Raw genomic sequence first — 27,159 nt, forward strand, 5'->3', positions numbered from 1 at the left:
AGGTCTAAATTTGTGTCTTAGGTGTGGGCTCATGCCCCAGGTGTGTGGTGATATCTACGCAAGGGAAAATAAGGTGGAACTCCTAAATGAACATACATTCTTTGTCTGTTCCAATTGAATTATCATCAAACAGCTTAAGGTAGAGATTCTCCGGCTGCTAGCTCAGCTGCAGGAAAAACAAGATGTGCTTTCTTTGTACTATGATGAAGCCCAGGCACACACAATGTCAGTTCTGAATGCCTCGTACAGCCAAAGGGTTGATGAGTCGTGCTGTACTGACCTGCTCCAATCCACCAAACAGATTGGTAAACTCAACTCCACAGCCAGTGGGAGACTGGACACTGGCAAGGCAAAGGAGGTCGGTGGGAGGCAGTCTGGTTAGCCTCCGTATATCCTAGAAAATTTGATCTATTATACAGCTTTGCCCCGGTGGATTTGCCCCGGTGGATTTTTTTTCCAATATTTTTTTTGAATATATTTTTTTAACCTTTATTAAACTAGGCAAGTCAGTTAAGAGCACATTCTTATTTACAATGACGGCCTAGGAACAGTGGGTTAACTGTCTTGTTCAGGGGCAGAACGACGGTTACTGGCTCAACGCTCTAACCACTAGGCTACATACCGTCCCTGGGAGTCAGCTCTGATCTTGGGAATACACCAACAGCCAACAGCCGTCCAGGGGCACCAGCCACAGCTCAGCCGGTCGCTGACCAAAGGAAACAAGGTCTTGGGCCCTCCTCCACAGCTCAGCCAGTTGTCGACCAAAGGAAACAAGGTCTTGGGCCCTCCTCCACAGCTCAGCCAGTCGCCGACCAAAGGAAACAAGGTCTTGGGCCCTCCTCCACAGCTCAGCCAGTCGCCGACCAAAGGAAACAAGGTCTTGGGCCCTCCTCCACAGCTGAGCCAGTCGCCGACCAAAGGAAACAAGGTCTTGGGCCCTCCTCCACAGCTCAGCCAGTCGCCGACCAAAGGAAACAAGGTCTTGGGCCCTCCTCCACAGCTCAGCCAGTCGCCGACCAAAGGAAACAAGGTCTTGGGCCCTCCTCCATCTCCCCAAAGATTCTGACGCCATCCACTGCTACTGGTACATGTACGGCTGGCATGAGACGAAGTACACCTCCTTCCCCCTGCCCAAGGCAGGCCCGTTCTGTTCCCCCTCTTCCTTCCCCATCGGATTCTGTCACGACAACCATCGTCGTGGGCAGCTCGTTGGTGAGAGATTTTGGCCTGTCACTCGCGTTGGATTTAACGACATTCGCTTTTGGCAATCTGAGGAACTGAAGAAGGACTACGAAATGATCTCGAACACCCTTGTTGGCACATCTCTAGCTCCCCTTTGCCATGCTGTAGAAGGGGTTACAGCCACATCGCTGCCCTAAATGTGTTCCAGAAGAAACTCAAAGACAGGAATGTCTCCTTCTGTGACAATTTTCACTTCGTGTGGGGGCAACCAACAGTCTTTAAAAGAGATGGGATTCACCCTAACTGCAGGGGTTCCAGGATGATCTCCATCAACATAGAAAACTGCGTCCTCCCTGTCATAATAAGTAACAGAGGAGACGGAAAGGGTATTATATCTCAGAAAACTAGAAGTGTAGTGACTGTAAGTAACCTGATCTATGTTCCTTTAACTGTTATCTCTGAGGGTATTGTCAGAAATAATCAAATGCACAAAGAATTGAATTCCACTGTTTGTTCTGAAACTGTTTGGCAGCTCACTCAGTACCAATGAATCAAATGTAAATGTCACGGACATGTCTACCTCGGGTCAGCCTCTCAGAACTAAAAACAGACTAGCAACCCAGAAAAGGACAAAAAATGTGCTCACAATAACATATGTAGCCTGAGAAACAAGGTTCGTGAAATGGACAGCTTTTTAACATCAGAAAACATTCATATTCTGTCCCATCTCTGAAACATACTTCGATAATTCATTTGATGATGATGTAGTAGCTATACATGGTTATATAATATACAGGAAAGATAGAAATGCAAATGGTGGAGGTGTTGCCATGTATGTCCTGAGTCATATTCCTGTTAGGCTGAGAGAGGATCTCATGTCAGATGATGTGGAAGCAATATGGCTACAGGTTCATGTGCCTCACCTAAAGCCTATCCGCTTAGGAAGTTACTATAGACCACCAAGTGCTAAAAGTCAGTATTTGGACTATATGTTTGAAATGTTGGATAATGTATGTGATATCAACAGAGAGGTATATTTTCTGGGTGACCTAAATATTGACTGGTTGTCATCAAGCTGCCCACTCAAAAAAAGAAGCTCCAAGCTGTAACCAGCGCATGCAATCTTGTTCAAGTCGTTAGTCAATCTACCAGGGTATTTACAAACAGAACAGGAGCTAAATCATCCACGTGTATTGATCACATCTTTTCTAATGTTGCAGAAATCTGCTCTAAATCAGTATCCACACCCATCGGATGTAATGACGATAATATAATAGCCATATCTAGAATAAACTAAGTTCCAAAGATTGGACCTAAAATTGTGTATAAACAATGATACTACAAGAGGTTTTGTAGTGATTCCTATGTTGAAGATGTGAAAAATATTTGTTAGTCTGATGTGTGTAATGAGGAACAATCTGATGCTGCACTTGAAGCATTTATGAAACGGCTGCTTCCGGTTACTGATAGTCATGCGCCCATCAAAAAACTGACTGTTAGAACTGCCAAATCCCCATGTATAGATGATGAATTTAAAAATTGTATGGCTGAGAGGGATGAGGCAAAGGGAATAGAAAATAAGTCTGACAACACAGCAGACTGGCAAACATACAGTAAATTGAGAAATCATGTAACTAAACTAAACAAAAAGAAGAAGAAACTATACTCTGGAGCAAAGATAAATGATTTTAAAGAATTATAGTAAAAAGCTCTGTAGTATTTTTAATAAAATTCTAGGCAAGAAAGCAAACTCGACTCCATCTTTCATCGAGGCAGATGTTCATAACAAACCCTTTGATATTGCCAACCACTTTAATAACTTTTTTTGTTGACAAGATCAGCAAACGTAGGTATGACTAGGGCTTTTACGGTGATCGTATGACCACCACACGGGCAGTCACGAGTCATGAAGGCAGTCAAATTCCACGTGACGACAGTTTAGTCAAGGTAATTAGGCTTCTCCAAGCTCTGATGCTGCTGCTGGTCATTAGTAGCCTACTAAACTTGCTAACTGCCTGGTACTCGGCTCTCTATTGTCTCTCTAATCACTCTGACATCAATGTAAATGTAATGGAAAATCTAACCAAACACTTCATGAGAGCTCATGAACTCATGTTGCGCAACATTGCTATAGGCTATGCAATTGTGGGAGAAAACAGAATGATGGCCTCTATTAAAAAGAGGAGGATCCCTGCGCCTTCTTCACCACACTGTCTGTGTGGTTGGACCATTTCAGATTTTCAGTGATGTGTACCCTGAGGAACTTGAAGCTTTCCACCTTCTCAACTGCGGTCCCGTCGATGTGGATAGAGGCTGCCTCTGCTCTTTCCTGAAGTCCACGATCATCTCCTCTGTTTTGTCGACATTGAGTGAGAGGTTATTTTCTTGGCACCACTCCGCCAGGGCCCTCACCACCTCCCTGTGGTCTGTCTGATCATTGTTGGTAATCAGGCCAACTATTGTTGTGTCGTCTGTAAACTTGATGATTGTTTTTGGTGGCTTACATGGAACACTGCGTTTGGCTTGTTGCAGTGCGTTCTGTCTGGTGCACACGTTGGATGTATCGAATGTATGCGATCAAACTGTATGCGTAGACGGCTTGACAGAAATGGTAGCAGAAGGTGAATGTTGAACTATCGACATAGTTCCAACTGATGCTGCATACTTTTTTACACAACAACGCTATTGGTGTGATCAAGGCGCAACAGTTTATCAACATGTTAAACGTTCTGATCTGTTGAGTTCAGCCTAATTGCTTAAAAAAAAAATGTTTTTGTTGATGCTTGTGGTTGTATTAATTTGGGATCTATCCCATCCCACAACTGTTCCAGACTATGTTTGGATAATTTATTTAGCAAACATAATATAATAGGTCAACCTTTGTACTATTGGGGACAGCGGTCACTTTTGATAATGGTGTTTTCCCGCTAATGGAACTGCCATGTGCGCATTGCTGTGCTTATAATGTGAAGAAATAGCCTAATAGTTTACCAACATTTTAAGCTAAATGTTCTGATCTGTTGTGTCAGCCATATTGCATTAAAAAAATGTTTTGATGCTAGTGGTAGTATTAATTTGGGATCTATCACATCCCCCAACTGTCCCAGGCTATGTTTGGAATATTTATTTCTCGCACTGAATAGGTCGACTTTTGTACTATGTGGGATAGAAGACTGACATAGACTAGTGCTTTTGCTGTTCGTTAGGCCCACTCATCTTATTGGCTGACGAAAAGTAAATGTGGACAGTTCTTCCAATATCTTCAATATGCACCTCGGAATTGGATAAGGACGTGCACGGTTGCGTCCCCGATGTGTTTGTCTTCACTTGTAGCCTGTGAGATAGACCCGATCACGTGACGGAGAGCCATGTGAGTGAGAGGTGCTTCGGGGCACGAAGCACGCAGGAGGAAGGGAATTACAATTATTATATTCAGCCCAAGGGCACAACGGCCACTGGCCGCAAAAAAAGGCATGGATTTTTTTTAAAAGGGAATTACGGCCACACAAAGGGAAATTGTGAATGAGAGACTGATGAAGTGTGTACAGCCTGCACAAAAAAAACTAAAAAACTAAGCAGAGCTCATACCTTTCATGCAACTTTTTTCACGTCGTCATTAGAGTCGCATCATGCAGCCTTAGAATGTATTAAAAATCGAATCATACAGCCCAACGTTAATAACTCTAAACTAAGCATAAAGGAGTACCTATTTCTTTGTTAACTGCTCAACACAGAATTGCCACATGTGCGCACTTCCTCAAATCATTTGGAGAAACTATAATTTTAATCCAGCTTTGTTCAATTGTGTTCATCATCATACTATAAAATAATGCCATGAAATTCTAAGCAAATCTTTTCTGCTAAATGAACTAGTGTAGCCCACAGCCATACAGCGTAGCCAGATCAGGACCTAACATTGTGTTGTATGGCCTTATAGGTGGGAGGAACCTTTAACATTGTGTTGTATGGCCTTATAGGTGGGAGGAACCTTTAACATTGTGTTGTATGGCCTTATAGGTGGGAGGAACCTTTAACATTGTGTTGTATGGCCTTATAGGTGGGAGGAACCTTTAACATTGTGTTGTATGGCCTTATAGGTGGGAGGAACCTTTAACATTGTGTTGTATGGCCTTATAGGTTGGAGGAACCTTTAACATTGTGTTGTATGGCCTTATAGGTGGGAGGAACCTTTAACATTGTGTTGTATGGCCTTATAGGTGGGAGGAACCTTTAACATTGTGTTGTATGGCCTTATAGGTGGGAGGAACCTTTAACATTGTGTTGTATAGCCTTATAGGTGGGAGGATTAAAGGAGAGTGTGTATTAATCGATCGCAAACCAACAGGCAGAGCTGAACACACACACACACCTCCTAATGATTCCTCACTGTCAGCTTCAGAGTAGAGGCAGTAGAACGGATTACAGTGGTCTGTGTGTGTGTGTGTGTGTGTGTGTGTATGTGTGTGTGTGTGTGTGTGTGTGTGTGTGTGTGTGTGTGTGTGCGTGTGTGCGTGCATGCGTGTCTGTGTGTGTGTATGTGTGTGTGCATGTGCTTACTTTTCTCTCTCTGTGTGTGTGTGTGTATACGTCTCTGTGTGTGTGTGTGTGTGTGTGTGTGTGTGTGTGTGTGTGTGTGTGTGTGTGTGTGTGTGTGTGTGTGTGTGTGTGTGTGTGTGTGTGTGTGTGTGTGTGTGTGTGTGTGTGTAAATGAAAGACAGGTGAACAGCAGAACAGTTAAGTCCCATAGACTGTATTGCTGCTGCAGCACTAACTGCTGTTAGAGGAAAAAATAAATCAATGTGTGTTAGATGGTGCAGTTTGGAACACTATTGTCTGTGTTCTAAATGGCACCCTATTCCCTAGTTAGTGCACTACACATAGAGCTCTGGTCAAAAGTAGTGCGCTAAATAGGGAATTTAGGGGTGCCGTTTGGCACAGAGACAACCTCCGAACGATGATGGAGTCGGGACATTTCATACTTGTCATAGTGAAATTGGACTGCCATGTTGGCTAATGTGGCTAATGTGTGTTGTGCATCGACGGCTGTTCTAATCCCTCACTGTGTCTCACTTCAACCTGTCTCAGCATCTCAGCATCGGAGGCCATATTGCATTATAAATAGAGACGGCGGGGGGGGGATAATGAATGTTATGAATGTCATTTATTGTTTTCATTTCATTATGGTGTGGAGTAAATGGAATAGTTGCACAAGCAAGACGAATTGTGAATGATTCTCTTCTGTCTTTTGTAACAGGTGATTGTGACTTTGTCAAGCCGTTTGCAGCCTGCGGGTACAGCCAGGGGAGAGAGGACGATCTAGATTGGGAACAGGCCAACACCAGAGAGAAGCCTACAGCAGACCCATGGATGCCAACAGGTAAGAACTGGTCATACTACCTACCGTACAGTAAAAACAGGTTGTTTGTGAAAATGTCCATAGGTTAGAACTGGCTACAATAACATACAGTAAAATAGTTGTTTGTTTGGATGCTCAAAGGTAAGACAGCTCGATGACACTGATTGAAAAGAGGGTAGTTTGCAAATCCAAAACCCAATCCAAAACTCCAAATCTAAAACCCAATCTAAAACCCAATCCAAAACCCAATCCAAAACCCAATCCAAAGCCCCAAATTCAAAACCCCAAATCCAAAACTCCAAATCCCTAAATCTGGGAATTAACTCCATCAGCTTGATAGGATGCTCTGCAATATCTCATGGATTTTATACCAATGTTTTGGACCAACAAGAAAGGAAGTGGAAATGCTGTCACCATGGTTACACATTCAGACTAGAAATGCTGTCACCATGGTTCCACATTCAGACTAGTGGGATAGGAAGTGGGAATGCTGTCACCATGGTTCCACATTCAGACTAGTGGGATAGGAAGTGGGAATGCTGTCACCATGGTTACACATTTAGACTAGTGGGATAGGAAGTGGGAATGCTGTCACCATGGTTACACATTCAGACTAGTGGGATAGGAAGTGGGAATGCTGTCACCATGGTTCCACATTCAGACTAGTGGGATAGGAAGTGGGAATGCTGTCACCATGGTTCCACATTCAGACTAGTGGGATAGGAAGTGGGAATGCTGTCACCATGGTTACACATTAAGGCTAGTGGGATAGGAAGTGGGAATGCTGTCACCATGGTTACACATTTAGACTAGTGGGATAGGAAGTGGGAATGCTGTCACCATGGTTACACATTCAGACTAGTGGGATAGGAAGTGGGAATGCTGTCACCATGGTTACACATTCAGACTAGTGGGATAGGAAGTGGGAATGCTGTCACCATGGTTACACATTCAGACTAGTGGGATAGGAAGTGGGAATGCTGTCACCATGGTTACACATTCAGACTAGTGGGATAGGAAGTGGGAATGCTGTCACCATGGTTACACATTCAGACTAGTGGGATAGGAAGTGGGAATGCTGTCACCATGGTTACACATTCAGACTAGTGGGATAGGAAGTGGGAATGCTGTCACCATGGTTACACATTCAGACTAGTGGGATAGGAAGTTTGAATGCTGTCACCATGGTTACACATTTAGACTAGTGGGATAGGAAGTGGGAATGCTGTCACCATGGTTACACATTCAGACTAGTGGGATAGGAAGTGGGAATGCTGTCACCATGGTTACACATTTAGACTAGTGGGATAGGAAGTGGGAATGCTGTCACCATGGTTACACATTCAGACTAGTGGGATAGGAAGTGGGAATGCTGTCACCATGGTTACACATTCAGACTAGTGGGATAGGAAGTGGGAATGCTGTCACCATGGTTACACATTCAGACTAGTGGGATAGGAAGTGGGAATGCTGTCACCATGGTTACACATTCAGACTAGTGGGATAGGAAGTGGGAATGCTGTCACCATGGTTACACATTCAGACTAGTGGGATAGGAAGTGGGAATGCTGTCACCATGGTTACACATTCAGACTAGTGGGATAGGAAGTGGGAATGCTGTCACCATGGTTACACATTCAGACTAGTGGGATAGGAAGTGGAAATGCTGTCACCGTGGTTCCACATTCAGACTAGTGGGGTAGGAAGTGGGAACGCTGTCACCATGGTTCCACATTTAGACTAGTGGGATAGGAAGTGGGAATGCTGTCACCATGGTTACACATTCAGACTAGTGGGATAGGAAGTGGGAGAGCTTCATGGAGTAAGGATGGGTTGGGGTCATTTCAGATTAAAGTTACATTTTTATTCAATGATTGAAAACCCACCATTTATTTTCAATGATTTGTCTATCATCTGTAAATGAGAAGCTATATATAAAAAGGGTGTAAGATTTTAAATACCCCACATAATATAACTCAAATACCCCATATAGTATTCCTCAAATAACCCATACACTTTAAATACACCTTATACTTTAAATACCCCATATGCCTCAAATACCCCTTATACCTTAAATACACCATATCTCTTAAATACCCCATATCCCTTAAATACCCCATATACCTTAAATACCTCATATACTATACCTGAAATATGCCATATACCTCAAATACCCCATATGTTGTACCTTAAATACCCCATATACCTCAAATACACCATATACCTCAAATAGCCCATATACCTTAAATAGCCCATATAGCTCAAATACCCGATATACTACACCTCAAAAACCCCATGTACTTTAAATACCCCATATACCTCAAATACTCCATATACTATACCTCAAATACCACATATACTATACCTCATATACCTCAAATACCCCATTTACCCCAAATATGCCATATAGCTCAAATACCCGATATACTCCACCTCAAAAACCCCATGTAATTTAAATACCCCATATACCTCAAATACTCTATATACTATACCTTAAATACCTCATATACTATACCTCAAATACTCCATATACTATACCTCAAATACCCCATATACCTCAAATACCCCACATACTATACCCTAAATACTCCATGTACTATACCTCAAATACTCCATATAATATACATCAAATACTCCATATACTATACCTCAAATACCCCATATACCTCAGATACCACATATACTATACCTCAAATACCCCATATACCTCAAATACCCAATATACTCTACCTCAAATTCCCCATATTTATTTATTTATTTATTTTATTTCACCTTTATTTAACCAGGTAGGCAAGTTGAGAACAAGTTCTCATTTACAATTGCGACCTGGCCAAGATAAAGCAAAGCAGTTCGACAACATACAAAAACACAGAGTTACACATGGAGTAAAACAACATACAATCAATGATGCAGTAGAAAAAAATAAGACTATATACAATGTATATAAAAAATAAGACTATATACAATATACAATATACCTTTAATGCCCCATGTACCTCAAACACCCAATATACTATACCTCAAATACCCCACATACTTTACCTCATATAGCCCATGCACTTTACCTCAAATACCCCTTATACCTCATATGCCTCATATAACTCAAATACCCCATATAGTATACCTTAAATACACTATATACCTCAAATACGCCATATGCCTCAAATACCCAATATACCTTAAATACCCCCATATACTTCAACACCCCATATACTATACCTTAAATACCCCATATACTATACCTTTAATACCCCATATACCTCAAATACGCCATATGCCTCAAATACCTGATATACTCTACATCAAATACCCCATATACTTTATATACCCCATGTACTTTATATTACCCCATGTAAATGTAATATACCTCAAATGCCCCATATAGCTTAAATAGCCCATATACCTCAAATACACCATATACTGTACCTAAAATACCCCATATATCGCAAATACCCAATATATTATACCATAAATACCCCATATACCTCAAACATGCCATATACCTCAAATATCAAATCAAATTCCAAATCAAATCAAATGTATTTATATAGCCCTTCTTACATCAGCTGATATATCAAAGTGCTGTACAGAAACCCAGCCTAAAACCCCAAACAGCAAGCAATGCAGGTATAGAAGCACAGTGGCTAGGAAAAACTCCCTAGAAAGGCCAAAACCTAGGAAGAAACCTAGAGAGGAACCAGGCTATGAGGGGTGGCCAGTCCTCTTCTGGCTGTGCCGGGTGGAGATTATAACAGAACATGGCCAAGATGTTGAAATGTTCATAAATGACCAGCATTGTCAAATAATAGTAATCACAGTGAACAGGTCAGGGTTCCATAGCCGCAGGCAGAACAGTTGAAACTTGAGCAGCAGCATGGCCAGGTGGACTGGGGACAACAAGGAGTCATCAGGCCAGGTAGTCCTGAGGCATGGTCCTAGGGCTCAGGTCCTCCGAGAGAGAGAAAGAAAGAGAGAAAGACAGAATTAGAGAGAGCATACTTAAATTCACACAGGACACCGGATAAGACAGGAGAAATACTCCAGATATAACAGACTGACCCTAGCCCCCCGACACATAAACTACTGCAGCATAAATACTGGAGGCTGAGACAGGAGGGGTCGGGAGACACTGTGGCCCCATCCGATGATACCCCCGGACAGGTCCAAACAGGCAGGATATAACCCCACCCACTTTGCCAAAGCACAGCCCCCACACCACTAGAGAGATACCTTCAACCACCAACTTACCATCCTGAGACAAGGCCGAGTATAGCCCAAAAGATCTCCGCCACGGCACAACCCAAGGGGGGGCGCCAACCCAGACAGGAAGACCACGTCAGTGACTCAACCCACTCAAGTGACGCACCCCTCCTAAGGACGGCATGGAAGAGCACCAGTAAGCCAGTGACTCAGCCCCTGTAATAGGGTTAGAGGCAGAGAATCCCAGTGGAGAGAGGGGAACCGGCCAGGCAGAGACAGCAAGGGCGGTTCGTTGCTCCAGTGCCTTTCCGTTCACCTTCACACTCCTGGGCCAGACTACACTCAATCATAGGACCTACTGAAGAGATGAGTCTTTAGTAAAGACTTAAAGGTTGAGACCGAGTCTGCGTCTCTCACATGGGTAGGCAGACCATTCCATAAAAATGGAGCTCTATATGAGAAAGCCCTGCCTCCAGCTGTTTGCTTAGAAATTCTAGGGACAATTAGGAGGCCTGCGTCTTGTGACCGTAGCGTACGTGTAGGTATGTACGGCAGGACCAAATCGGAAAGATAGGTAGGAGCAAGCCCATGTAATGCTTTGTAGGTTAGCAGTAAAACCTTGAAATCAGCCCTTGCCTTAACAGGAAGCCAGTGTAGGGAGGCTAGCACTGGAGTAATATGATCAAATTTTTGGGTTCTAGTCAGGATTCTAGCAGCCCTATTTAGCACTAACTGAAGTTTATTTAGTGCTTTATCCAGGTAGCCAGAAAGTAGAGCATTGCAGTAGTCTAACCTAGAAGTAACAAAAGAAGTAACAAAAGCATGGATTCATTTTTCTGCATCATTTTTGGACAGACATTTTCTGATTTCTGCAATGTTACCTAAATGGAAAAGCCTGTCCTTGAAACAGTCTTGATATGTTTGTCAAAAGAGAGATCAGGGTCCAGAGTAACGCAAGATTAATTTTCAGATACAACAGAAGATCTCTTTGTTTCTTGGGACCTAGAACAGAATCTCTGTTTTGTCCGAGTTTAAAAGTAGAAAGTTTGCAGCCTTCCGCTTCCTTATGTCTGAAATACAGGCTTCCAGCGAGGGCAATTTTGGGGCTTCACCATGTTTCATTGAAATGTACAGCTGTGTGTCATCCGCATAGCAGTGAAAGTTAATGTTATGTTTTCCAATGACATCCCCAAGAGGTAAAATATATAGTGAATACCCCATATACGTCAAATTCCCCATATAAACTCAGCAAAAAAAGAAACATCCCTTTTTCAGGACCCTGTCTTTCAAAGATAATTCGTAAAAGTCCAAATAACTTCACATATCTTCATTGTAAAGGGTTTAAACACTGATTCCCATGCTTGTTCAATAAACCATAAACAATTAATGAACATGCACCTGTGGAACGGTTGTTAAGACACTAACAGCTTACAGACGGTAGGCAATTAAGGTCACAATTATGAAAACTTAGGACAGTAAAGAGGCCTTTCTACTGACTCAGAAAAACACCAAAAGAAAGATGCAAAGGGTCCCTGCTCATCTCCGTGAACGTGCCTTAGGCATGCTGCAAGGAGGCATGAGGACTGCAGATGTGGCCAGGGCAATAAATTGCAATGTCCGTACTGTGAGACACCTAAGACAGCGCTACAGGGAGACAGGACCGACAGCTGATCATCCTTGCAGTGGCAGACCACGTGTAACAACACCTGCACAGGATCGGTACATCCGAACATCACACCTGCGCGACAGGTACAGGATGGCAACAACAACTGCCCGAGTTACACCAGGAACGCACAATCCCTCCATCAGTGCTCAGACTGTCCGCAGTAGGCTGAGAGAGACTTGGACTGAGGTCTTGTAGGCCTGTTGTAAGGCAGGTCCTCACCAGACATCAGCGGCAACAACATCGCCTATGGGCACAAACCCACCGTCGCTGGACCAGACAGGACTGGCAAAAAGTACTCTTCTCTGACGAGTCGTGGTTTTCTCTCACCAGGGGTGATGGTCGGATTTGTGTTTATCGTCGAAGGAATGAACGTTTCACCGAGGCCTGTACTCTGGACCGGGATCAATTTGGAGGTGGAGGGTCCGTCATGGTCTGGGGCGGTGTGTCACAGCATCATCGGACTGAGCTTGTTGTAATTGCAGGCAATCTCAACGCTGTGCAGGGAAGACTTCCTCCTCCCTCATGTGGTACCCTTCCTGCAGGCTCATCCTGACATGACCCTCCAGCATGGCAATGCCACCAGCCATACTGCTCGTTCTGTGTGTGATTTCCTGCAAGACAGGAATGTCAGTGTTCTGCCATGACCAGCGAAGAGCCCGGATCTCAATCCCATTGAGCACGTCTGGGACCTGTTGGATCGGAGGGTGAGGGCTAGGGCCATTCCCCCCAGAAATGTCCGGGAACTTGCAGGTGCCTTGGTGGAAGAGTGGGATAACATCTCACAGCAAGAACTGGCAAATCTGGTGCAGTCCATGAGGAGGAGATGCACTGCAGTACTTAATGCAGCTGGTGGCCACACCAGATAATGACTGTTACAATTTATTTTGACCCCCCCCTTTGTTCAGGGACACATTATTCCGTTTCTGTTAGTCACATGTCTGAGGAACTTGTTCAGTTTGTCTCAGTTGCTGAATATTGTTAAGTTCATACAAATATTTACATGTTAAGTTTGCTGAAAATAAACGCAGTTGACAGTGAGAGGACTTTTCTTTTTTTGCTGAGTTTACCTCAAATACCCCATAAACCTCAAATACCCCATAAACCTCAAATACCCCATATACATTAAATACCCCCATAAACCTCAAATACCTCATAAACCTTAAATACCCCATATTCCTCAAATACCTCATAAACCTCAAATACCCAATAAACCTTAAATACCCAATGTACCTCAAATACCTTAATTACCTCAAACACCCCATATACATAAAATACACTATACCTCAAGTAGCCCATATTCTGTACCTCAAATACCCCATATACTATAACTCAAATACCCCATATACATCAAATACTCCACATTTCCTTAAATATGCCATATACTTCAAATATCCCATATACTCTACCTCAAATACCTTATATACCTCAAATACCCCATAACTATACCTCAAATACCCTATATACCTCAAATACCCCACATACTTTACCTCAAATACCCCATTTACTATATCTCAAATACCCTATATACCTCAAATACTCCATATACTATACTTCAAATACCCCATATACTATACCTCAAATACCCTATATACCTGAAATACCCCATATACTATACCTCAAATACCCTATATACCTCAAATACCCCATATACTATACCTCAAATACCCTATATACCTCAAATACCTCATAGACTATACCTCAAATACCTTATATACCTCAAATACCCCATAACTATACCTCAAATACTCCGTATACCTCAAAGAAAAAAACACTGTATATCATTTTCCTTATTTTGTGTACAGTATATTATAATGAAGGAACTTACACATGCAAAAAGTTCCCTCAAAACAACACTATGAAAAAGGGAGTCTATACCCATAACAATAGAATAATATAATTTACCTTTTGAACACTTAAACCATTGAAAGACAGAGATATTGGATGTTGTTTTAAATGTGTAATACTATTTAATCTCTATTGGTATTGGTATTGGCTATTCCCCCACATCAAAACCCCCATCTTCATCCCTTGTGTGACAACAATGGGAATTGAGACAAAAGCTTTGATGACAATGACGGCGGTGGCAGTGAATTTAATGTAAAAAAAATACCTCAAATCTATTTTAATTAAACAATGATTTCTTTCCCATCAAGCCCTCGATCCTATTAACCCTTCTCGCACATTGAATTTCATAAAAAAAAATGCTTTTCCCTGTCATTCATTTGCGTTCTGCGTCTGCCTCAATGATCTGTCTCTTTAATGTTGCATTGATCGCTCAAATGAGGCGATATCATCACCACCAACACCATCGCCCTGCAGACACTAGAGTTCTCATTCTCAGCCCGAACTGGATGGAACTCAACGCCGGGCCTCAAATTCTGTGAATTGATCCAGGCAAGGGCTGGTTTCGGGCTTGCTGTGCTGTGTGCGTCTGCGCACCTTTTAAAGGCGCTTACATGGTCAATCTGACGTCTGCATTGGCCGTGCAGCATGGCGATATGGCCTCTGCAGAAGTCAGCGCATTCATACTTTTTTTTGCGCCGCTTCGTGGAGCAGCCCAGATCTGATGTGAATGGAGTTGTAAAGGAAGTGAGTTTGTGTTTATACAGGACATCCCGCCCTCACCTACCGTCAACCAATCATGTCAATCAGGAGCTAGACCAAGCCCTCCACATTGTTACAAAATTTGAGAGGCGTACGCCGGTGCGGTATGGAGCTCAGTTTGGCCTCTGCATGCCTCTGACCACATTTTTACAGATCAAGCATAAATTAGCCTACTACGGCGCTCTCTCAGCTACACCAGGATTCCAATATTCTCATCATTCCAAGGAAATTTGTGGCCATGATGAAACTTATTTTTCTGATTATTTAAATGTTTCAAATTGCGATAAGAATAGTTTGGAATGTAAACTGGAGCGCATCTCAGTAACAGGAGAAGCCCATATTCCAGTGGCAACTGTTAACGCCCATACATTTTAACAGAATACATCCTATGACTTCCTTGCTAATGTCTCTGGCTGGAACCTGTAAAATATCCGAAATAGACCACTAACTGATCCAAATGTTTACCTAATCAAACATGCATTCAAAACACGGGGCTTTTGTGCAGTTATTCAAATGGATGTTTGGCAGAACATCGAGTTATTTGTTGAATTATTCAAGACTCCCTTTTGTTATTTCATTTTAAAAATAAAACGCTTGATTGTATTTAAAACTGCAATATGTAACTTTTGGGACGACCAGACCCAAAATCACATAGAAATGTGTTATAGATCTGTCATTCTCATTGAAAGCAAGTCTAAGAAGCAGTAGATATGTTCTATGTGCGATATTTCTATGCGTCCCATTCTTAATTTTCGTTTTTGCATCTTTTACTTTTGGGTTTGTACACCAGCAATATTTTTGGTTATGGAAAATATATTTCACAGTGGTTTAGATGGTACGATGATTCTCTACACTATACTTGCTTGTTTTCTCACATAAACTGAAATTAGGCAAACTATTAGTGCAGGGATACTAGGTAATAACATGGCTATATACAGGGATTACCAGTACCAAGTCGATGTGCAGGGTACGCGGTAATACCATGGCTATATACAGGGATTACCAGTACCGAGTCGATGTGCAGGGATACTAGGTAATAACATGGCTATATACAGGGAGTACCAGGTAATAACATGGCTATATACAGGGAGTACCAGGTAATAACATGGCTATATACAGGGAGCACCAGGTAATACCATGGCTATATACAGGGATTACCAGTACCGAGTCGATGTGCAGGGATACTAGGTAATAACATGGCTATATACAGGGAGTACCAGGTAATAACATGGCTATATACAGGTCTTACCAGTACCGAGTCGATGTGCAGGGATACTAGGTAATAACATGGCTATATACAGGGAGTACCAGGTAATAACATGGCTATATACAGGGAGTACCAGGTAATAACATGGTTATATACAGGGAGTACCAGGTAATAACATGGCTATATACAGGGAGTACCAGGTAATAACATGGCTATATACAGGGAGTCCAAGGTAATAACATGGCTATATACAGGGATTACCAGTACCGAGTCGATGTGCAGGGTACGCGGTAATTGAAATAGCTAGGGGTAAAGGATAGATAATAGCCAGTAACAGCAGTATACTGTAGGTAGGGATAAAGGATAGATAATAGACAGTAGCAGCAGTATACTGTAGGTAGGGGTAAAGTGACTAGACAACAGGATAGATAATAGACAGTAACAGCAATATACTGTAGGTAGGGGTAAAGCATACATAATGACAGTAACAGCAGTATACTGTAGGTAGGGGTAAAGAATAGATAATAGACAGTAACAGCAGTATACTGTATGTAGGGGTAAAGGATAGATAATAGACAGTAACAGCAGTATACTGTAGGTAGGGGTAAAGGATAGATAATAGACAGTAACAGCAGTATAATGTAGGTAGGGGTAAAGGATAGATAATAGACAGTAGCAGCAGTATACTGTAGGTAGGGGTAAATTATAGATAATAGACAGTAACAGCAGTATACTGTAGGTAGGGGTAAAGGATAGATAATAGACAGTAGCAGCAGTATACTGTAGGTAGGGGTAAATGATAGATAATAGACAGTAGCAGCAGTATACTGTAGGTAGGGGTAAAGTGACTAGGCAACAGGATAGATAATAGACATTAACAGCAGTATACTGTAGGTAGGGATAAAGGATAGATAATAGACAGTAGCAGCAGTATACTGTAGGTAGGGGTAAAGTGACTAGGCAACAGGATAGATAATAGACAGTAACAGCAGTATACTGTAGGTAGGGATAAAGTGTGAGTGTGTGTGGAGTCAGCATTCATGTGTGCGCACGTTATGTGTGTCTGGGCATATGTAGTGTGTGTGTGTTTGTGTGTGTGTATGTGTGTTTGTGTGTATTGGAGTGTCAGTGGAAGTATGTTTGTGTGGGTGGGTAGAGTCAGTGCAAGGGAGTTAGTGAAAAAAGTGTCAAAGCATGTAGTCCAGGTAGCCATTTGATTAACTATTCAGCAGTCTTGTTCAGCAGAGATATGGCTTGGGGGTAGAAGCTGTTCAGGGTCCTGTTGGTTCCAGACTTGGTAGCAGAGAGAACAGTCTATGACTTGGGTGGCTGGAGTCTTTGCAAATGTTTTGGGGCCTTCCTCTGACACCACCTGGTATAGAGTTCCTGGATGGCAGGAAGCTTGGCCCAAGTGATGTTGGAATCGTGCACGGTCACTCAGTTGTAGGTGAACAGGGAGTACAGGAGGGGACTAAGCACACACCCCTGAGGGGCCCCCGTGTTGATGGTCAGTATGGCGGATGTTTTCGGGTCGGCCCGTCAGGATGTCCAGGATCCAGTTGTAGAGGGAGGTATTCAGTCCCAGGGTCCTGAGGTTATTGATGAGCTTTGAAGGGACTTTGGTGTAGAATGCTGAGCTGTAGTCAATAAACAGCATTTTTACAAAAGTATATATATTTTTTACTGGTGGGTGAGGGCTGTGCGGAGTGTAATAGAAATGTTGTCATCTGTGGATCTGTTGGGGCGGTATGTGAATTAGAGTGGGTCCAGGGTGTCTGGGATGATGGTGTTGATGTGAGTCATGACCAGCCTTTCAAAGCATTTCATGGCTATAGATGTGAGTGCTATGGGGCGATAGTCACGTAGGCAGGTTACCTTGGCGTTCCTGGGCATGGGGACTATGGTTGTCTGGTTTTAGGTAGTTTACCCCCCGGGTGATGCGTTGTCCCCAGCTACAATAAATACAGCCTCAGGATATATGGTTTTCCAGTTTGCATAAAGTCCAGTGAAGTTCCTTGATGTCCGTCGTGGTATCGGCTTGAGGGGGGAGATATGTGTGAGATATGTGTGTCTGTGACAATTACCGATGTCACGTCCTGGCCAGTATAAGGGTTAATTAGTATTGTAGTTTGGTCAGGACGTGGCAGAGGGTTTTTGTTTTATGTGGTTCAGGGTGGAGTGGTTGTTTAAAGGGTGTTTGATTTAGTATTTCTGGGTTTTTGGTTGATGGTCTATGTTTATGTATTTCTATGTGTAGTCTGGTGAGTGTGTTCTATGTTTGGTTAATTGGGGTTGGGACTCTCAGTTGAAGGCAGGTGTTGTCTATCTGCCTTTGATTGAGAGTCCCATATATTAGGGTGTGTTTGTGTTTGTTATTTGTGGGTGATTGTTCTGTGTTGAACCTTAGGCTTTGCCAGACTGTTTGTTGTTGTTCGTTCGTTAGTTCTCGTGTTTTTGTTCCTTTTGTATTCATTTTTTAAAAAGAAATAATATTCAAGATGAGCATACACATACCTGCTGCGTTTTGGTCCTCCTTCACCGACGACAACCGTGACAGAATCACCCACCACTCAAGGACCAAGCAGCAGAGGAAGGAGCAGAAGGAATTGGAGTTGGACTGGCGGGAGAAGTGGACCTGGGAGGAAATTCTGGACGGGGCCGGACCTTGGCATCAGGCTGGGGATTATCAGCGCCCGCAGTGGGAAATTGAGGCAGCCAAGGCAGAGAGGCGGAGGTACGAGGCCCTAGACGCGCTGAGGGAGAAGCACGAGAGGCACCCCCAAGACATTTTTTTGGGGGGGCACACGGGTAGTTTGGCTAGGCGTAGGAAGAGCCGGAAGCCAGCTACCCGTGGTTATATGGAGGAGCGTATGGGGTGGAGAGCGCTATGTTTCGTTGAGAAGCGCACTATCTCACCCATACGCACGCACAGTCCGGTGCGAGTTATTCCAGCCCCTCGCAGGTGCCGTGCTAGAGCGGGCATCCAGCCTGGTAGGAGGATGCCTGCGCAGCGCATCTGGTCGCCGGTACGCCTCCGAGGACCAGGCTACCCAACTCCCGCTCTACGCACGGCTACCATCAGGCCCCTGCACAGCCCAGTCTGCCCTGTACGAGCACGCCGCTCGTACAGGGCTACTAGTTCCATCCAGCCAAGGCGGGTTGTGCAGGAGGTAAGATCTAGACCGGCTGTGCACCTCCATAACCCTGGGTTTCCAGCTCCTGTCTCTCGTGCGGACCCGGAAGTGCGTCAACCTAGTCCGACTCGTCCTGTTCCCGCTCCCCGCACTAGCCTGCAAGTGCGTAAACCCAGCCTCGCCAGTCAACAGTCGTCAGAGCTGCCCGCCAGTCAACAGTCGTCGGAGCTGCCCGCCAGTCAACAGTCGTCGGAGCTGCCCGCCAGTCAACAGTCGTCGGAGCTGCCCGCCAGTCAACAGTCGTCGGAGCTGCCCGCCAGTCAACAGTCGTCGGAGCTGCCCTCCAGTCAACAGTCGTTGGAGCTGCCCGCCAGTCAACAGTCGCCGGAGTGGCCAGACTGCGCTGAACTGCCGGAGTGGCCAGACTGCGCTGAACTGCCGGAGTGGCCAGACTGCCCTGAACTGCCGGAGTGGCCAGACTGCCCTGAACTGCCGGAGTGGCCAGACTGCGCTGAACTGCCGGAGTGGCCAGACTGCCCTGAACTGCCGGAGTGGCCAGACTGCCCTGAACTGCCGGAGTGGCCAGACTGCCCTGAACTGCCGGAGTGGCCAGACTGCCCAGACTGTCCCGAGGTGCCAGACTGCCCAGACTGTCCCGAGCTGCCAGACTGCCCAGACTGTCCCGAGCTGCCAGACTGCCCAGACTGTCCCGAGTTGCCAGACTGCCCAGACTGTCCCGAGTTGCCAGACTGCCCAGACTGTCCCGAGTTGCCAGACTGCCCAGACTGTCCCGAGTTGCCAGACTGCCCAGACTGTCCCGAGTTGCTAGACTGCCCCGAGTTGCCAGACTGCCCCGAGTTGCCAGACTGGCCAGACTGCCCCGAACTGCCAGAGTGGCCCGACTGCCGGGAAAGGCCAGAACCGGAGCCACCTCCTGATATAGGTGGGTTGGGGAGGGGGGGGTGTAGCACAGTGCCGTCGTTGACGGCAGCCACCCTCCCTTCCCTCTCTTTAGTAGAGGGGAATTTTTGTTTTGTTGTTTGGGGTTGTTGTTTTTGTTTTGTTTTTTGTTTTAAAGGTGCTTCCGGGGTTAGCACCTTTAAGGGGGGGGTACTGTCACGTCCTGGCCAGTATAAGGGTTAATTAGTATTGTAGTTTGGTCAGGACGTGGCAGAGGGTATTTGTTTTATGTGGTTCAGGGTGGTGTGGTTGTTTAAAGGGTGTTTGATTTAGTATTTCTGGGTTTTTGGTTGATGGTCTATGTTTATGTAATTCTATGTGTAGTCTGGTGAGTGTGTTCTATGTTTGGTTAATTGGGGTTGGGACTCTCAGTTGAAGGCAGGTGTTGTCTATCTGCCTTTGATTGAGAGTCCCATATATTAGGGTGTGTTTGTGTTTGTTATTTGTGGGTGATTGTTCTGTGTTGAGCCTTAGGCTTTGCCAGACTGTTTGTTGTTGTTCGTTCGTTAGTTCTCGTGTTTTTGTTCCTTTTGTATTCATTTTTTTTAAAATAAATAATATTCAAGATGAGCATACCCCTACCTGCTGCGTTTTGGTCCTCCTTCACCGACGACAACCATGACAACCGAAGAGAATTCTCTTGGGAGGTAATATGGTCAGCATTTGATTGTGAGGTATTCTAGATCAGGTAAACAAAAGGAGTTCCCTTATATTATTACAATTACACCATGAGTTGTTAATCATGAAACAAACATACACCCCCCGCTGTTCTTCTTCCCGGAGTGATGTTTATTCCTGTCGGCGCGATGAACTGAGAATCAAGATGGCTGGACCGACTCCGACAGTATATCCCGAGAGAGCCATGTTTCCGGGAAACAGAGTATGTTACTGCTCATATAAGGAAAACAGTCAATTGAAACAAAAAATATTAGGCCCTAATCTATGTATTTCACATGCCTGGGAATGATATTCATCTGTTGGTCACATATACGTACCTTAAAAAAAAAGGTAGAGGCGTGGATAAGAAAACCAGTCAGGATCTTGTGTGACCACCATTTGCATCAATCAGCACTCCTTCGCAGAGTTAATCTGTGGAAGGTACTTCCGTCCTCTTCCATGGCTGTGCGAAGTTGCTGGATATTGGCGGGAATTGGATCCAGAGCATCCCAAACATGCTCAATGGTTGACATGTCTGGAAGAACTGGGACACTTTCAGCTTCCAGGAATTGTGAACAGATCCTTGTGACATGGGGCCATGAGGTGATGGCGGTGGATGAATGGCACGACAATGGGCCTCAGGATTTCGTCACAGTATCTCTGTGCATTCAAATTGTAGCTTATGCCTGCCCATACCATAACCCCACCGGAACCATGGGGCACTCTGTTCACAACGTTGACCTCAGCAAACCACCGCTCACCCACGCAACGTCATACACGTGGTCTGAGGTTGTGAAGCCGGTTGGACGTAATTCGCTAAATGACATTCTCTGGTAACAGCTCTGTTGGACACTCCTGCAGTCACCATGCCAACTCCCTCAACACTTTAGATATCTGTGGCATTGTGTTGTGTGTTTATTGGCCCCAGCACAAGGTGCACCTGTGTAATGATCATGCAGTTTAATCAGCTTCTTGATCTGCCACACCTGTCAGGTGGATGGATTATCTTGGCAAAGGAGAAATGCTCAATAACAGGGATGTAAACAAATTTGTGCCCAAAATCTGAAAGAAATTTGCTTTTTGTGCATATGAAAAATGTCTGGGATCTTTAATTTCAGCTCATGAAACATGGGACCAACACTTTACATGTTGCTTTTATATTTTTGTTCAGTGTAAATTGAGTTTTCCTCTCGCTCTGCTTTTTCTAGGCCCAATGGCTGTTTCCTTGTCTCCTCACTCCACTGCCGCCCGACTCCGCCGCATTGTTCTCACTAACAGTTTAAGGAAAATTCGTTTTTCAAAAATCATGCTTTTTTTCAGGTTCGGGGTCATTTCATTTCTGTGATGTCGGACCGGGCCTGGGCTCGAGCTTCAGCTCACCGAGTTTGGGTCGGACCGGGCTCAGAGTTTCAGGCCCGATGAGAACTCTAACACATACATACGGGTCCAGAGGAATTGGTCTAATGGAATGGAGGATAGCAGCGGCTTTTTTTTCTTCTTAATGTTTCTAGCAAAGGTAGCTCTCCAGACTAATGGATATTGTTTCCCTCTCCAATCTGACGCCTAATCTCACAGCGGCTGGCTGGCTGATTGACTGGCTGGCTGGCTGACTGACTGGCAGGCTGGCTGACTGGCTGACTGGCTGGCTGGCTGACTGGCTGCACCACAGATAGATTGGAACCCCCCAGTGACACACAGACAATTTATTAGGAAGGACGCCACTCATTTTAAGCAGGCAGGTTTAGGGTGTGGGTGTGTGTGTGTGTGTGTGTCTGCGTCGACATCAGTGTGTGTGTCGCTCTAATCTGCTCCAGGAGAAATGACCTGCCAGAAGCGGAGGGAAGCGTTTACTTTTCCCCATTTGGAATTGATTGATGTCGGAAAACAAGGGGGCGGGGCAAAGGTTACCGTGACGATCCGGAAAAGCCTCGACCTACAAATTAACACCACCTACCCCCCTCCTCTCCCTTCCCTGCGTTCCACCTGCCGTCTAAATGTAACATATCTGATTAAAGTCCTACTCAGCACCTGGTTAAGAGGTGTCTCTGATTGTATCTCCCACTCTGAGAGTACTCCAGATAACGCTGTTGTCTCCCCTCAGCCCCACACATCTTGAATGGTGGGTAATTAGCATTAGCTGGTTGTCTGCTCTGTTCTGTTCTGTCTGATAGAATAGTAGCATTCACCAGCTGCCAGTCAGAAGCTCTAATCTCCCCTCGTTAACCAAACAAACACTTGGTTCTGAACAAAACAGAGATATGAGATGTAGTCCGTGTTCCAAATGGCACCCTATTCCTTATTTAGTGCTCTACTTTTGACCAGGGCCCATAGCTGCATAGTAGTGCACTATGTAGGGAATAGGGTGCCATTTGAGATGTAGGGCCTCTTGACGGCTGAAAGCAAGAAGCTAGGCGTATGTTGCACGTCACTACTTTACAGGAGAGACATTTCAATGTTTATTTTTTTTTAATCAAAATGCGTTTTGGGGCAGAAATTACTTCTGGAACGTGAATTTTCATGTGCCTTAATAACAAACGTGTATGCCATCTGTAAATACGAATACAATTGTTAAATTACAAGCCTAGTTGGTTTAGCTACGGAAAAATACAAGAAACTTCCCGCTAGGCATGATTGGCTGAGATAATGGATGGGCTGGACATGCTGAGAGATGAGTTCTGATTGGTCTGCCATGTAGCACGCTTCTGTCTATAACATGAGCTGCTCAGTATGTGTAGATAATCCTTGCTAACACAATTATTTTGAAAGATATCATGAAGAACTGTAAAAGTGTTGCATTGCTGCCCTGAAGTTAAACGGTCTATCGACAAAGATCAGTGGGAAAAAGTTGTGATGGACTGCCTTCTGGAGGCAATCGCACCATGCTGACTCTCTCTGACACTGAAAATGAATCAGACAATGAGGAAATCCCTGATTTAGGTACAAACATTTTCATTGAACCATTGTAGAGTCTTCTCCCATCACTGTCATCAGAAGAAAAAGGCGATTAATAACAGTGTTGTTGTCACGGAAGAAGTTGATCGAGTTTTGAAATCAGTGAAATGCCCGGCGGAAGCAGAGAGATGATTCCACAGTATAAAACACCTGTCTCCGGATGACATCTTCAAACTAACGGCGAACATCCATGACAGAGGGAGAAACGTTCATTATCATGTATACGGGTTAGAGTCTAGCTACATTGTTAGATGTTATACGTTTCTACTTTTGTCAAAAAGTTGTTTTCATTGCAAGTTAAAGCGTACTGTTAGCTACCTGAGGTTAGTTGGCTGGCTAGCTAGCTAACGTTACGTGTATGATCTGTGTAGTAATGTTATTTGTTAGCTACCTAGCTAACGCTACCTGTATGATCTGTGTAGGAATGTTATTTGTTAGCTACCTAGTTAACGTTACGTGTATGATCTGTGTAGTAATGTTATTTGTTAGCTAGCTAGCTAACGTTACGTGTATGATCTGTGTAGTAATGTTATTTGTTAGCTAGCTAGCTAACGTTACGTGTATGATCTGTGTAGTAATATTATTTGTTAGCTACCTAGCTAACGTTACGTGTATGATCTGTGTAGTAATGTTATTTGTTAGCTAGCTAGCTAACGTTACGTGTATGATCTGTGTAGTAATATTATTTGTATATCAGAAATCCATTTGCATTGCTAGTTATAGCCTAATGTTAGCTAGCTAGCTAACATTACGTGTATGATCTGTGTAGTAATATTATTTGTTATCTAGCTAGCTAACGTTACATGTATGATCTGTGTAGTAATATTATTAGTATCTCAGAAATCCATTTGCATTGCTAGTTATAGCCTAATGTTAGCTAGCTAGCTAACGTTACATGTATGATCTGTGTAGTAATATTATTTGTTAGCTAGCTAGCTAACGTTACGTGTATGATCTGTGTAGTAATGTTATTTGTTAGCTAGCTAGCTAACATTGAACCTAGTTGGTTAGCTTTAGCTACCTACAGATGCATGCATGGTGCATGATGCATAAATTGGGATTCTGGTTCGTTGTTTAGCTAGCTAGCTATGTCTAAACCAAAGACTACACTGTGCAAGTAACCATTTCACTGTACCGTTTACAGCTTCTGTATCCTATGCATGTGACAAATAAACATAGCTTTTATTTGAGATAGTGTGTGTTTACCAGAGACGGTAATGTGTCAACATGACCTGCACCAAAGTCAGATTAGGATATAGGACGACTAGTTAAAGTGTATTTTTACTACTACTTTCTGCTACTACTTTCACCACTTTTAGTCTTGAAATCTACCTTACTCACTCTGTTTAGCACATTTATTTATTTATTTATTTCACCTTTATTTAACCAGGTAGGCTAGTTGAGAACAAGTTCTCATTTACAATTGCGACCTGGCCAAGATAAAGCAAAGCAGTTCGACACATACAACAACACAGTGTTACACATGGAATAAACAAACATACAGTCAATAATACAGTAGAAAAATAAGTCTATATACAATGTGAGCAAATGAGGTGAGATAAGGGAGGTAAAGGCAAGAAAAAAGGCCATGGTGGCGAAGTAAATACAATATAGCAAGTAAAACACTGGAATGGTAGATTTGCAGTGGAAGAAAGTGCAAAGTAGAAATATAAATAATGGGGTGCATGGCCTCACGTGAATCCTTAAAGAGATGGGTGGGGCTAAAGCTTAAGAGGGTGTGAACGATGCTGAATGGGTGGAGACAAATAAGAGCTCTCCAGTAGGTGAGAGCTCACGGGCCATTTTCTCAAAAGTGGGGTTACAAGTTTATCAACTTTCAAAGCAGAATTCATTTCCCCTTGTTCCTCAACTGTATTTATTAGCTCTGAGTCTCGACTTTTGTAAGAAACACATTTTTAAATGTTGCTACATGCCCCAATCCAGGTGGTGATATAGAGAATAGGGCCCCAGTGTTGTAGTAGTGCACTATATAGGGAATAGGGTCCCAGTGTTGTAGTAGTGCACTATATAGGGAATAGGGCCCCAGTGTTGTAGTAGTACACTATATAGGGAATAGGGTCCCAGTGTTGTGGTAGTGCACTATATAGGGAATAGGGTCCCAGTGTTGTAGTAGTGCACTATATAGGGAATAGGGCCCCAGTGTTGTAGTAGTGCACTATATAGGAAATAGGGTCCCAGTGTTGTAGTAGTGCACTATATAGGGAATAGGGTCCCAGTGTTGTAGTAGTGCACTATATAGGGAATAGGGCCCCAGTGTTGTAGTAGTGCACTATATAGGAAATAGGGTCCCAGTGTTGTAGTAGTGCACTATATAGGGAATAGGGCCCCAGTGTTGTAGTAGTGCACTATATAGGAAATAGGGTCCCAGTGTTGTAGTAGTGCACTATATAGGGAATAGGGTCCCAGTGTTGTGGTAGTGCACTATATAGGAAATAGGGTCCCAGTGTTGTAGTAGTGCACTATATAGGGAATAGGGTCCCAGTGTTGTAGTAGTGCACTATATAGGGAATAGGGTCCCAGTGTTGTGGTAGTGCACTATATAGGGTCCCAGTGTTGTGGTAGTGCACTATATAGGGTCCCAGTGTTGTGGTAGTGCACTATATAGGAAATAGGGTCCCAGTGTTGTAGTAGTGCACTATATAGGGAATAGGGTCCCAGTGTTGTGGTAGTGCACTATATAGGAAATAGGGTCCCAGTGTTGTAGTAGTGCACTATATAGGGAATAGGGTCCCAGTGTTGTAGTAGTGCACTATATAGGGAATAGGGTCCCAGTGTTGTGGTAGTGCACTATATAGGAAATAGGGTCCCAGTGTTGTAGTAGTGCACTATATAGGAAATAGGGCCCCAGTGTTGTAGTAGTGCACTATATAGGGAATAGGGCCCCAGTGTTGTAGTAGTGCACTATATAGGGAATAGGGCCCCAGTGTTGTAGTAGTGCACTATATAGGGAATAGGGCCCCAGTGTTGTAGTAGTACACTATATAGGGTCCCAGTGTTGTAGTAGTGCACTATATAGGGTCCCAGTGTTGTAGTAGTGCACTATATAGGGTCCCAGTGTTGTAGTAGTGCACTATATAGGGAATAGGGTCCCAGTGTTGTAGTAGTGCACTATATAGGGAATAGGGTCCCAGTGTTGTAGTAGTGCACTATATAGGAAATAGGGTCCCAGTGTTGTAGTAGTGCACTATATAGGAAATAGGGTCCCAGTGTTGTAGTAGTG

At 43.8% G+C, this 27,159-nt stretch overlaps 1 protein-coding gene across 1 annotated transcript in view; it reads left to right on the forward strand.

Annotated features, from left to right (window-relative positions):
• Positions 1-223: 223 nt before the first annotated feature.
• ptprma (protein tyrosine phosphatase receptor type Ma) overlaps positions 224-27,159 on the forward strand; it is a 286,344-nt gene continuing 259,408 nt past the window's right edge. The window contains exons 1-3 of the mRNA XM_029724694.1: positions 224-362; positions 1,060-1,212; positions 6,437-6,559. Coding sequence (XP_029580554.1) covers positions 224-362; positions 1,060-1,212; positions 6,437-6,559 — 415 coding nt within the window. The remainder of the gene's footprint in view (positions 363-1,059; positions 1,213-6,436; positions 6,560-27,159) is intronic.

This window comes from Salmo trutta, chromosome 31, assembly GCF_901001165.1.
Source record: "Salmo trutta chromosome 31, fSalTru1.1, whole genome shotgun sequence".
Classification (NCBI taxonomy): domain Eukaryota; kingdom Metazoa; phylum Chordata; class Actinopteri; order Salmoniformes; family Salmonidae; genus Salmo; species Salmo trutta.